This window comes from Hemicordylus capensis, chromosome 1 (assembly GCF_027244095.1).
Source record: "Hemicordylus capensis ecotype Gifberg chromosome 1, rHemCap1.1.pri, whole genome shotgun sequence".
Classification (NCBI taxonomy): Eukaryota; Metazoa; Chordata; class Lepidosauria; order Squamata; family Cordylidae; genus Hemicordylus; species Hemicordylus capensis.
Window position 1 is genome coordinate 67,495,201 of NC_069657.1, and position 14,784 is coordinate 67,509,984.

General features: G+C 43.3%; 1 protein-coding gene across 3 annotated transcripts in view; it reads right to left on the reverse strand.

Annotated features, from left to right (window-relative positions):
* The window catches only part of AVEN (apoptosis and caspase activation inhibitor), a 241,714-nt gene that overhangs the window by 4,319 nt on the left and 222,611 nt on the right, over positions 1–14,784 (reverse strand). For all 3 annotated transcript variants that reach the window (XM_053280536.1, XM_053280529.1, XM_053280547.1), the window contains exons 3-4: positions 7,946–8,016; positions 604–699 (exon numbers count right to left, since the gene is read on the reverse strand). In XM_053280536.1, the coding sequence (XP_053136511.1) occupies positions 604–699; positions 7,946–8,016 (167 nt within the window). The remainder of the gene's footprint in view (positions 1–603; positions 700–7,945; positions 8,017–14,784) is intronic.

Consider the following 14,784-nt stretch of genomic DNA (forward strand, 5'->3'; position numbering starts at 1 on the left):
AGTGCAGATTGATTTTTCTAGCTTGTGATAAATTGTAATCTTAGCCAGCAGCTAGGCTTAACTCACAAGTCTCATTAGCTCTCTTGCCTCCACCTGAATATTTTGTTTTTTATCACTTGCAGAATGTACTTTGTTGTTACTTTGTTACCTAAATGCTCTAAACCCTGAGCACAACCAACCATTTTATGTGTGTCTGATTGGCAGCTCTGGTGATGAACCAGATCCACTGCATATAGCTAGATGGTATATATGCTATGATTCCTACCCAGAGCAGTAAACATGGGGGGAGAGAGAGAGGAGAGAGAGAGAGAGCACATACACACACTTCATTTCCCCCCAACATTTTCTGTTTTCTCTGTTATGTTGCTCCAAAGGAAAGAGGAGGGAGGAAATCGGAAACAAAATTGGTAATGGAACTCTTAGGGGATCCTGCGCTTGACTGAGATGCACATGGCATGTAGAGACCCTCCCCCCACCACACACACACACACACACACACACACACACTGTATCTTACAAGATGTGCCAATTTCATTAAAAGAACTTGAGGCATCTCAAATTTAAAATAAGGTTCAAGATATTTACAAGTAGCTTGCATGTTACCTGCACCAGTTCAGCAGCCACATTCAGTTTGAGATGCAGAGGGAGCTCTTCAAGTGCCTGGACCAAGGACTGGCAGTCAACATATAGCCCAGACAACTGAAAGACAATAATAATAATTTTTAAAAAACCAACAGCAAACTAAATTAAATCTGTATTAATAATGATCGCACAAATACTTTCCTCTAAAGGGACCCATATTCATTTCTATAATTGCAAAAAAGCTGTATGTCAACTACTTCACCTGCAATGAACTGGGAAGCCTTGGTTCACAAGAGCTCCATGTACAGACTGGAGCATAAGCAAGGCTCTGAAATAGATTATCCATCTACTAACAAGAGACTAGCCACCTAATGACTCAGCAGGGAAATGACTTGATTAACAAGCGAGAGGTTGCCGGTTCGAATCCCTGCTGGAATGTTTCCCAGACTATGGGAAACACCTATATTGGGCAGCAGCGATATAGGAAGATGCTGAAAGGCATCATCTCATACTGCGTGGAAGGAGGCAATGGTAAACCCCTCCTGTATTCTACCAAAGACAACCACAGGGCTCAGTGGTCGCCAGGAGTCAACACCGACTCGACAGCACACTTTAACAAGAGATTAATAGTGTAATCAGACAAGGGAATTCAGACACCACACCTTGACCACCTTTGCCACAATTACAGAAATTAGATTTCTTAGAATTCTCTGAAAGATAAGAAGTAGATAGCCAGCACAGAAGCCAATGAGATGGATGAATTATTTTGAATGGAAGAAAAGCTATCTCAAAACTGAAACTATGCTGATGTTTCTTCTAATGAACCAACCATAGTATGAACTTCATAGAGCTCCTTGTCTGTACCATTAAAAATTCAATCATCACCATCAGCACTGATTTGAAGCTAGTAGTAAGCTTAAACAGAATGTAATGTAACAGCATTTAGTTTATAGCAAATGTATTCTCATAAAGAGAAATCAGCTTTTAAAATTAATAGATTAGAATTTCTACAGCTTATTGAAATGACATGTCAAAAGTCTGTGACAAAGAATGTTTGATTGACATGCAGGTGTATGATACATACAAAATATTAATCATTGACTCAAAACTCTGTTCAAGTTCATTCATGGCTTGACTGATAAAATTTTGAAAATGTCCAAGACATTTTATTGCACAGACTTTAATGCAGATTTTACAACAAAGTGTAGGAAATTCCCCACAAGGGTGCTGCAGCCAAGTGTAAGGTCTTGTTCAACTTAAGACTGGAACTAGCCATTATGGCAGTAATGGAGCTACCACGCTAAACAGCAGCCCCACATTTCACTCTTCCCCTTTCCGTGAAAAGTCTAGTGATGCAAAATACACGCTGCATGTTTTCCTTCCTCACTTACTGGGTGCTGCTTGATGGGAGGTGGCAGGGAAAATACACAGCATAATGACACCATGTCAAGCATTTTATGTCATTAAGAAATGAGAGATGGAAAATGAAACATTTTGCTCTTTCTGCAGTTCCAGCAGAAGCCTCACCTAAATGCAATATGGGAGAATAGAAATCGAAGTATTGGCTGAAAGTTTGCTGGTCCAGTTCCTATTAATTTGAAACAATGTAAGAAGTGTGCAGGTGGCAAACTAAAGAAATAAATGATTGGTTTACATCTCCCATCAACAGCATGTATAATGTATGCTCCTCACATGGGAGTAAACTATACTCCCATGTGAACTATGTAATAAATCCTATTTCAAGGTGAATTCCGAGCATCAAACATCTTTCAATAGAAGCTCTCCACCCTTAACAATAGCCACATCTACTTAATACTTTAATAATAATAATAATAATAATAATAATAATAATAATAATAATACTGGCTGCACAAAAACAGGCACTAAGAACAAATGCAATAAGAGCAAAAGTCGAAAAGTCAACAACAAACAGCAAGTGCCGCCTTTATAAAGAAGCAGATGAAACAGTGGACCACCTAATCAGCTGTTGTAAAAAGATCGCACAGACTGACTACAAACAAAGGCATGACAAGGTAGCAGGGATGATACACTGGAACATCTGCAAAAAATACAAGCTATCTGTAGCCAAAAATTGGTGGGACCATAAAATTGAAAAAGTTGTTGAAAATGAAGATGTAAGAATATTATGGGACTTCCGACTACAAACAGACAAACATCTGCCACACAATACACCAGATATAACTGTAGTCGAGAAGAAGAAAAAAACAAGTCAAAATAATCGACATAGCAATACCAGGGGATAACAGAATAGAAGAAAAAGAAATAGAAAAAATCACAAAATACAGAGATCTACAAATTGAAATTGAAAGGCTGTGGCACAGGGGCGTAACAAGGCTGGAGTGGGCCCAGAGACAAAATTTTAAAATGGGCCCTTCGCTGATACACACACACACTTCACAATATATAGTCATGTGACTTGCCTCTGGGGGGCCTCTCGAGGCATGGGGGGCCCCAGGCAGCCGCCTCCCCTTGCCTAATAGTAGTTACGCCCCTGCTGTGGCAGAAAAAGACCAAAATAATCCCAGTGGTAATTGGTGCCCTGGGTGCAGTTCCAAAAGACCTTGAAGAGCACCTCAACACCATAGGGGCCACAGAAATCACAATTAGCCAATTACAAAAAGCAACTTTACTGAGAACAGCCTATATTCTGCGACAATATCTATAACAACAGCAACAACATTGATAATAAAATTCAGCCATCCCAGGTCCTTGGGAAGGACTCGATGTCTGGATAAAACAAACCAGTCATTAACACCTGTCTGACTGTGCAAATATATAATAATAATAATTGACTCTCCCCTCTCAGCCTTCTAAGAAATCATGGTTTTTTCCCCTTCTCAGCTTAGCGTTCTTTCTAAAGTGCTTATTTTCCCTCAATTTCTGCTTGCCCTTCAAAGCGTACTATACAGGAGAATCTCAGTATTTGTGGGGGTTCCATTCTCCACAATTACCACAGATACGGAAATCAAGAATAATGAATCATTGGGGCAATGGGATTGCAGGCATAAGGTGCTTGAAGGCCCAAAAATTGCCCCCAAATAGAGGAAAAGGTTTTAAAAGGGAAAAATAAAGTGCCCTACATGCTCTGTGGGCCTCCAGTGATCCAGCAAAGCCCCCCAGAAGTTTGAAATAGTCCTTTGGGGGGCATTTCCCCATTATTGTTTGTGGGGGGTTTCAAGTAAACAAGTCACAAAATTGCTCAGTTTAACATAATGGCAACCGGAAATGACCTCTGGGTCATTTCCAGCTGGAAACTAACCCGCAGATAGGTGGAATTATCCCCTTGTGTTCCATTCTTTTAACGCATATGCCGAGTTCGGTTGTCAATAACTCAACAACAGATACTCGAAACCGTAGATGGTAGCTTCTGGGTGGGGTTACGTTCCCCCGGAAGGTACAGGCACACAGTCTGGGGGTGCTTCTGTATATGAACCTCTCCCTGGTCTCCCAGGTTGAGACAGTGGCCAGAGGTGCTTTCTATCAGCTTTGACTGATATGCCAGCTGCGTCTGTTTCTTGAGATGAACAATCTCAGAATGGTGGTACACATGCTGGTAACCTCCAGGCTGGACTACTGCAAATGTTGTTATAACACCAATTAACACCCCCCCCCCCCAAAAAAAATCCCCATAGGATTCTGCAGGTGGCTGCGTGCCTGTTTACATGTGTCAGCAGCACTAACAGGCAGATTGTAACACATCTGGTTTTGGGGTTGGACAGGGTGGGTCAAGCTGTCAGTGATGTTGAAATGGGTGGAGGTGATCATGAGTCACACCCTCCACGACCAGCTCTGGACAGCCTACCAGGGGAAGGTTGGCCTTCAGGAAGACCAGCTGCTCCATGTCAGCATCCATGGGTGAGCTATGGTGTGTCACCATGCTGCAGGCCAGAGAGAACACCCTCTTGCTCTAAATGTTGGTTGGTGGGCACGAGAGGAACCATCCAGCAACCACTGCTAAGTCCAGCCAGAACTGGAAATGCATTGCCCAAAACTGGATCAGCTCCATCTCCTGGCCTGCCACCGGCTCTTGCAGGTACTGCAGCACATGCTGCTCAGCACTACTTCAGGGCTTTGTGGGATCCTCCCAGCCTGCTGGCAAGGTACCAAGGAACCCCTCTGTGAACCACTGGGTGGAATATGGAGACGGAACTGCCAGTTCACTTGGCCCAACAAATGGACAGGGAAGAGGTGGTGACACTGCTGCTAGGGGTGGACTGTGCACTAGGAGTAGGCGCTCCAACACGCTTTTCCTGGTTGCGCCCCAGTCTCCTTTCCTCTGCTTACCTAACTGCTGCAACCAGGAGGTCCCTACACCTGGGCAGCTGTTCAGGGGTGACCATTTTGCCCAACATCCTTGGGTCGCATAGACAGAACAAAACATGAGCTACCAATGCACTCAAAGGATTGCTGAGCCAATCCAACAGTCCAGTCCACAGCGGACCTGCCAAAGCTATTGTTTCCTCAGTTGTCAGGTCTGGATCGCACCAATTCTCTTCTTAAGAAGAGCAGCAGGAAAAGCCTGGCTCAACATTGCTGCCTCAGCATACAAGCTGTTCATGGCAACAAAGAACAGCTTGACTGCCAAGACAACCTCAGAAAGGGGCATTAATTCCTGGTTGGATATGCCTCTTTGCCAGGGCATGCAGGGCCACCTCTTTATCCTGCAGGCACCAGAACAGGAGAAAGGCGGGGTTTCTCTTGCTGGAATTTCACTGGGTCGGAACATCCTGAGCGACTGGATGTTCAGACTGGTGGAGCTCAAGCTACCTCTGCTTGAGCATCTGTCTACCTTTTTTGCTCTGGTGGAAGTAAGCTGCTATCTTGCGGCACCTCTTCACAAGAGCAGCAGTGGCAGTAGCAGTAGGATGGCCCCCAGCATCCAGGGGTCTGTTCCAGTTTGAGTATGAACTGGACCCAAACCAGACCGGGCCAGTTCAGTCTGGTACCCCCTTGAACCGCCCCCCCCCCCCCACCATTCAGTTTGGTTAAAAAAAACAAAAAAACTTGTGAACTTGTTGACAGGGGTTGGTTCAGTTCGACCTCGAACAGTCAAGCCAAACTGTTTTGATGTTGAACCTGTTTGCACATCCCTACCAGCACCTGCAGCAGGGATGGATCTTCTGGACACAACTCCAGAAAGGCCAAGTACATCCCACACAACCAGGTTCAGAGTGTGCACCACACAATGGATGGATACAAACTGACCCTGCTCCGCTGCCTTTGTTAAGTTGGGACCATTGTCGGTGACCATGAATCCCTGGCAAAGGTTTGGCTGCCCAGACAGCCACCCCGCAACCTGGCAATCCATGGCTGCCGACAGGTCATATGCTGTGTGGTCTGTGTCCAGCACCTCCACAGGTATCACACCCCACCTGTGATTTGCTGCATGGGAGGAACTGACCACACAACCAGCAGCATATATTCCCTTGCTCTCCTGCCCCCACCAGTACACAGTGAGGGCCAGGAAAGAAGTGTGCTTCCCACTGCGACTGGTCCACAGATGGGCGGTGTAGTGCATGCTGGTGTCAGGTGCTGCTATGTGCAGCAGGCCCAACATGGCCTCTATGCACACCTGGTACAGGGAGGGCACCACCTGCCTACTGAAAATAGTGAATAAGGGGATGTTGCCGGTGTTCTCCACCACTTGGAATGGCTGGTCATCCAAAGCCATCATCTCCCCAAGGACCCAGGTGATGAGATGAGGCCCTGTGCAACCTGACCACTTGCTCATCGATTGCACCCACTGTACAGGAAACTTCCACAGCTTGGGAGCAAGAGAGATGCTTTGCCGCTGAAGACACATCAGGTCTATTCCTGCCAGCAGGAATAGCAGGGACCAGCAGGGACCTCCAGGTGATGCTGTCGCAGGTGCTGCAGCATCCCTGACATCGTAAGATGTTTAGGGTCCTTCCCCCTGTTGACCTGTGTAGTGAATACAGAAAGCATTGCCTGGGTCACCATGACAAAGCTTGAAGTGGTTCAGTTATGAAAGTTATTAAAGCCACTGGGGGCTGGCCAAGCAGCACCCAGTGAAGGCTCGTACAATTTTTTTTAAAAAAAGAAAGAAAATAAAAGTAACTGCAAATAAAAATGAGGGGGGAAATAGAGAGACAGATAAGCCCGGCAGGCAAGCATTTCCTGTCTCTCTCCACTCACTGGGAGTCCACCAGTCCACCATTACCAGTCACTGCTCAATGCTTCTGAAGTTTCCCTCTGATCCTTCTCTCTTGAGGCACAAAATGGCTCTCTGTCTCCAAGCAGCCCCTTAAATACATTTCCAAACTCCCTCTTTTGGCTTCCCCTTTTCCTGCTTCCTACTTCCAGCCAATGGGGGGCACAGTTGCCCCTGACAATACTTGACTTGAATGATAACGTCAACCAAGAAGCAAGGAGATCTCAAGCCAATCGGAAGCCAGTGCCAGTAAACCAATCAGCAAGGGAAATACAGCACTCCAAAATGGCGCTTGCTACTTGAATAGGTTCAAGTTATTCGAACTCAAATTGGGGCTGATTCCAACTCTAATCAGGCCCTTTATTTTTAGGGCAATTTGAGTTTGAATCACTTGAATCACCCCAAACGAGCCAGTGGCAACTGTAAACAGAGCATCTCAAATGATCTCAGTAGGAGGTGGAGTCTGTGATAGAGAAGGCTTTCCCTTAAGTACCCTGGACCCAAGCCATTAAGGTCTTTATAGGTAATAACTAGGTAACAGCACTTGACATATCATCTCTCTTCCCCCACCTGCCCTTCCACCGTGATTCCTGTTCAAAGCCCTCAAGAACACTGGGTTACAGTTTGGGAAGATCTTTCTTCCCTTGCCTTAGATTGATTAACATCCAAATCAGAGTCTTTTCCAGAAGCCGAGGATTTTTTTTGGACTTGCTTTTATCTCTAAAGACAAAATAATTATGAATAATTTTAATTCATAATTATCTAATAGATTTGTATTGGGTTATAATAATTTTATTTTATTTTCCTGGTTGTAATAATACTTAAAATTTGCACAGAGCATTTAAATTGTTCAAAGCACTGCAATACATTATCTCAGTAATCATCATAATAACCTTATAAGGCAAATTAGTAATATAATCCGCATTCTGCAGATGCAGATTGAGACTGATATATTAGTGACTGCATAAGGCTATATACTGAGTTTTTGCTGAGGTGAGAATTGAACCAGGGACTTTCTAACGATATCACAATATTAGTCAGTGAACTACACCAGTTTTATTGGGTTGTGCTTAAATGACTATCCACCCCAAACTCCAAGGATGAAACAGACTACATACTGAAATAAAATACACAAAGCAATCTTTCCAAAAGCAAGTTACTCTCAATTACCTGCTTTGGGCAAATGTTTTCTGTAGTCCACTCCTTTTCTTCAGCAAATCTGAACTGAGTGAAGGAATCCCCTGTACAAGAGAAACAGAATGATATTCATGTAATGTACACATCTCCGTTATGGATGGGGAGATACAGACTGGCAACCACTCTCAATGGGAGGAAAGTTGGTCTTGTGGTAACAAGCATGACTTGTCCCCTTAGCTAAGCAGGGTCCACCCAGGTTGTAGGCATCACTTTGGTTGTTTGAAGAATGTGTTAGCAATGAAGAGATCACTGGCTTGGCAGAAACTAAGAAGTTGTTCTCCTTCTTCATTTCTGTTTCTTAGGCCATACAGTCCAACTGTGTTTTCCTCCTTGCTATTTCCAACTTTATTTAGAGAGGAGAGCTGGTCTTGTGGTAGCAAGCATGACTTGTCCCCTTAACTAAGCAGGGTCCACCCTGGTTGCATTTGAAAGGGAGACTAGAAGTGTGAGCACTGTAAGATATTCCCCTCAGGGGATGGAGCTGCTCTGGGAAGAGCAGAAGGTTTCAAGTTCCCTCCTGGCTTCTCCAAGATAGGGCTGAGAGAGATTCCTGCCTGCAACCATTGAAAAGCAGCTGCCAGTCTATGTAGACAATATTGAGCTAGATAGACCAAATGGTCTGACTCAGAATATGGCAGCTTCCTATGTTCCTATGTAATGAATATGTACAATATTTCTGTATCTAAATAATCTAGATCTCTAACCATTAACTCACCAATAATCAATGGACAACAAAAACCCAATCTAGCACCAAGCCATAGTTAATTGCATAGCAATAGTGTCAATAGCCTGTCTCTATTTGTGTGACAGCCAAACCCAATTGTAAAATGTTCCAATTACTTCTATTGCCAGTGTTTGCTCTTGCCTCAGCTTTCTGCCATTTTGTCTTTCTTCTCTTCTCCCCCCCCCCCTGCCTTGCTCAGTTAGTTCTCTCTTCATCTTTAGTTTCCAACTGTCACCAATGTACCTTTCTTCCTGACTCTTTCCCAGCATTCTGTACTTCTCCTCACATTCTGGAACATCAAACTTTTGTATGTGATGGAATACAGATCTACTAAACCAGTGTTTCCCAACCTTTTCCATCCCATGGAACAATGATTTATTTAAGTGGCATGTGGCTCCCCTTGACATACACACACACCGGCCCAAAAATGTTATTTACAATATTATACATAGTATTATAGTCCTGCTATGCTACCTCATCGTGGCAGGCGGGGGGGGGGGGTGTTCCTGGAAGGGATGAGTGAAGTACGCTGGGAGGAATACTCCCAGTAGGTGCCAAGGTCATCCCAGCTAAAGCAAGTAGGCACCTATATTGGGCAGCAGTGATATAGAAAGGACTGTCACTTTAGTGAGAATGACAAACACATCATTTCATACTGTGTGGGAGAAGGCAATGGTAAACCACTCCTGTATTTTACCAAGAACATCACATGGATAGACAAGATAGAATGATTGTTGATGTAGTGCTGGATGATGGGCCCCTCAGGTCACATGGTGCTCAACATGCTACTGAGGAAGGGTACTAAGAGTACCGATGGTGTTTATAAAGCGGTTAGGCAAGAAACTTATGGACATCTAGCGACTGATGTTGCCATGCGGGGGGGGGATCCAAAGCTGCAAAGACAGAATTACAATGGGAACATTGAACATAAGAAGCATGAACATGGGAGAGCCTGACACAGTGAAATGAAATGAATCGACTACAGATTGACATCTGACATAAAATGGACTGGAATGGGACACTTTCAGTCAGAAAATCATGCCGTTTACTACCCAGTACACGAAAAACAAAAAAGGAACAGTGTTGCTTTCATAGTCAGGAAGGATATAGCAATGACAGTACTTGGGTACAATGCAGTCAGTGACCAACTAATATCAATTAGATTTTGTGGACAACTCTTTAACATGACAGTTTTTCAAGTCCATCAGCCCCAACAGCTGATGAAGCAGAAGAGGAAGTTGATTAGTTTTATGCTCAAGTTCAGTCTGAAATTGACAGAACATGCAAACAAGATGTGCTGGTGGTGGTTGGAGACTGGGATGCCAAAGTTAGGAACATAGAAAGCTGCCATATTCTGAGTCAGACCATTAGTCTATTTAGCTCAGTATTGTCTACACAGACTGGCAGCGGCTTCTCCAAGGTTGCAGGCAGGAATCTCTCTCAGACCCATCTTGGAGAAGTCAGGGAGGGAACTTGAAACCCTCCTAGAAACCTGCTCTTGAAGTGGCCTGCTACGATGAGGTAGCATAGCAGGACTGCTCCTTGAAACCTGCTCTTCCCAGAGCAGCTCCATCCCCTGAGGGGAATATCTTACAGTGCTCACACTTCTAGTCTCCCATTCATACGCAACCAGGGTGGACCCTGCTTAGCTAAGGGGACAAGTCATGCTTGCTATCACAAGACCAGCTCTCCTCTCTATTAAGTTGGAAATAGCAAGGAGGAAAACACAGTTGGACTGTATGGCCTAAGAAACAGAAATGAAGCAGGAGAATGACTTATTAGTTTCTGCCAAGCCAGTGATCTCTGCATTGCTAACACATTCTTCAAACAACCAAAGTGGCGCCTATACACATCACCAGATGGAGTACACAGAAATCAAACTGATTGCATTATTGGTGCAAAGAGGTGGAAGAGCTCAGTTGTTATAGCAGATGTGGCCAGGGGCCGATTGTGGAACCGATCACGAACTGCTCATGTGCAAGTTCCACATCAATCTAAAGCTGAAAGACAAAGCTATCCAGCTTCTACGATCTGATCTTGAGAATGCACCCACTATTTTCAAGGAGAACATCAGGAACCTTTCTGAAGTTCTGAACCTCATTGATAGGGAACCAGAGGAACTATGGGATGAAATCAAAGTTGTTAAAGACAAATGTGAAAAGAGACTGCCAAAGACAAAGAAACAGAAGAAAGCAAAATGCATGTCAGAACAGATGGTAGAAATTGCCAAGAAGAGGAGAGAAGCCAAAGTCAAGAAAGATAAAGACCTCAGGAAGGAACTTAACAGGGAATTTTAGAATGCTGTTAGAAGAGACAAGGAGCAGTACGACAAGGACATCTGTAAAGACCTTGAGGATGGAAATAGACAATGGAAAAACATTTTTTTTCCGAAAGATCTCGGAGCTCAGAAGGAGGTTCCAACCTTGAATTGGTATGTTAAGGAATGCCAAAAGGACAGATAGTAACTGACTCAGAGAAGATCAAACAGAGATGGAAGGAGTATACTGAAAATCTGTACAGCAGGGATGTCAACATCCAATATACTCTAGAAGATATTCCCTACTTGCAAGAACCTCTAGCATGGGAAGATGAAGTTAGATCAGCACTCCGATCGTTACAAAATCAGAAGGCTACAGGAATTGATGGAACAGCTACAGAAATATGGCAGGAAACAGAAGAAGAATCAGTCAAGGCTCTAACCAAACTATGCCAGCAAATTTGGAGAACACCACAGTGGCCAACAGGTTGGAAGAGGTATACCCATACCAAAGAAAGGAGACTTAACAGATTGTGTAAACCTTCACACAATATCCTTAATTTCACATGCTAGCAAAATAATGCTCAGGATCATCCAATGCAGATTAGAGGCCTACGTAGAAAGGGAACTGCCGGATGTTCAAGCTGGTTTCAAAAAAGGCCGAGGAACAAGAGATATTATTGCTGATGCACACTGGATAATTGAGAAAGCCAAAGAATACCAGAAAGAAGTCATTAAGTACTTTATTGACTACAGAAAAGCCTTTGATTGTGTTGACCATGTCAAGTTGTGGAATATCCTTAGGAAAATGGGCATTCCGGAACATCTCATTGTTCTCATGAGAAACCTATACATAGGACAGGAAGCCACAGTCCAGACAGAACATGGTGAAACAGACTGGTTCCAGATCGGTAAAGGAGTAAGACAAGGTTGTCTCCTTTCTCCTTATTTATTCAACTTATATGCTGAACATATACTGAGAGAAGCTGGACTGGAAAAAGATTAGCATGAAGTTGGAGGAAGAAACATCAATAACCTGCGCTACGCTGATGACACCACTCTGATAGCTGAGAATGTGGATGATCTGCAAGCTCCAGTAATGAGTCAAGGAGCACAGTGAAAAAATGGGACTACGACTAAATGTAAACAAGACTAAACTAATGACAACGGGTATAGGAACCAGCCTGAAGTGCTTCCAATTTGTTGGGCAACATCCACAGGTCTTACTCCTGAGCACCATCCCCTCTAAGGTGTGCAGCTGCACGTGTGCACAGATACTCCAAGCCCCCCGTGCAGCGATCCTTAAGAGCCACTCACTTGCTGCTGGCTGCTGTTCCCCTGGCCCTCCCAGAAAATGCCACTTCCTCTGCAGCTGCTGCTCTTTCTGAATCTTGCTTGACCTTTTGAAACCTCTCAAAGAACCCCAAAAGGCTGAGGTAGGAGTTCTGCTAATACACTACTTATAAGTAGTAATCGCTGCTATGGTGCTGTGGAAAGAATACACACAATCTCTGGGGGGACCTGCTTGCCTAATCTGGAATGAAAGGGTATTTTCCTCCCCCACCAGATAAAAATTAATATATAAATTAATATATACAGTGGACCCTCGACTTACGAAGTTAATCCGTTCCGAACGCACGTTCGTAGGTCGAAATTTTCGTAAGTCGAAAAGCACACCCACGGAGGTCTGGAAACATTCGTAAGTTGAGGAAACCGCATCTAAAAATTCGTAAGTCGAGGAAGCCGCATCTAAACCGGCAACGACTTCCAGTCATTTTTGTCATTCGTAAGTCGAAAACTTCGGATGTCGAGTAGTTCGTAAGTCGAGGGACCACTGTACTTTTGAAAGTAGATTTATTATTTGAATATTAGCTGAACTAGTTCATTTTTTAAAAAAAGATGTGCTTTAGAAAAATCTTAACACATATGGGGGGAAAACCCATGCAGCCCCCCATTTTACCTTCCCTCCCCTCCAATACTTGGTTTTACTTTTATATGTTTATATCCATCCCTGTTGGCTTTTAGGAAAAAATTAAAGTAATATCTTTTCAGCCAAGCTTTTTAGCTATTTGGTAGTTTTATGGGTATTATTTTAATTTGAACTTTTTATATGCTTTAGCTGTTTTAAACTTATCTTGGTTTGTTTTATTGCTGTAAACTGTGTAGAGACTTTGGTCATGGCCGTCTGTATACAAACACAACTATGTTAAATAAATATTTGTTTTAAAAAAAATTAAAATTATGAATTTTTTTTTAATTATGTGTGATCCTTCAACAGTGATTCTAGAATAGGTTACAAAATGTTTTACTACTTGATGAAGTAGCACTCAATCAATACATATATCATGGAGAATTTGGTGCTGCTTTCTGTTGCTTTTAGCACCATCCTTCTGCATATTTGATTGTTTTGGTTAATATCTTAATTACTATAAGAATAGCCCTGCCGGAGCAGGCCCAAGGCCCATCTAGTCCAGCATCCTGTTTCGCACAGTGGCCCACCAGATGCAGACGGAAGCCACAGGCAGGAGTTGAGGGCATGCCCTCTCTATATTTGGTTAATGTGCCTTTCATGCAAAATATTTAATATTTTAAGTATTTTCATGTTTTCATCCAGTATATGTGCACTTTTAGTCCTTGTTCTGTGCTTGTTGTGTGATATCATTGTTATTATCATTATATACCACTTTCCAATGGCCTGTGGGCCTCCCAGCAGCATCTGGTGGGCCACTGTGTGAAACAGGATGCTGGACAAGATGGGTGTTGGGCCTAATCCCAGCAGGGCTGTTCTTATGTTCTAAAATTTTCTGAAAGTGGTTTACATTGGACAGATAAAAAAATAAAATGATTCCCTGTTCCCCAAAACCTACTGACTTTACAGGTCAAAAGCAAGAAAGCAAGGATGAATTCAAATTTAAATAAAACTTAGACAACAGGGAGTTAATTATTTATCTGTATTTTATTTAATAAAATAGAACTTATTAAAATTATAATTTTATTACTTAATACAAAAATATTATTTTGTTATAGGCCCCTTCATTTAGATCTGTAGTACTGAGCTGGTATAGATTGTAGGAGTGTTGAACACAACACATGAGTAGGGTTACTGTGAAGATAAAATGAAGGAAGGATAGGATGATAATGCAAGACATATTCTTGATTATGCAGGAGAGTTCCTCAGACACTGCTTAACTGTATTCCTACGGGCTTTATTGCACTCACTGCCTCTCTCTGCTAACAGAAAATTAATGTTGTCCCCCTTCTTAACCCTATATGCTTATTCTATACGGTACAGTTTCCACATATTGGACAATCAAGCCATTGATATACTCAAAAATAGCTCAATTGCTACTTCAACAATGGCCTGTTTGGGATGCTACTGGATGCTCTCCAGATTATTATTAGCACATAGTTTCATGATCAAATGTGTGTACCTAAAAACTGGCAATCAAACTGGCCATATGCACACCTAAAATCCTGAGCTGCTATTGGTCCACCTCATATTGTACTTCTGCTTTTAAAAGAAATAGTTACAACTAGCTGGGCCGGGCGCAGAGCATCTGCGCCTCTAGTTCTCCCCCCACCCACCGCCGCAGTTTTCTTTCCCTGCCCGCCAACACTATTTTCTTCTCCGCCCACCTGCCGTTTTCTTCATCTGCCTACCACCATTGTTTTCTTTCCCCCACCATCTTTCCCACCTGGCCCGTAAGCCTTTTCGCCGGCACTGCAGCTTTCCTCTCCCCCTGCTGGCAGCTCGCTCGCAAACTCTCGCAAGAGCTGCCACACATGGTATTAGCTAGGAGTATGCCTTAGAGAAATAGATAGATAGATAGA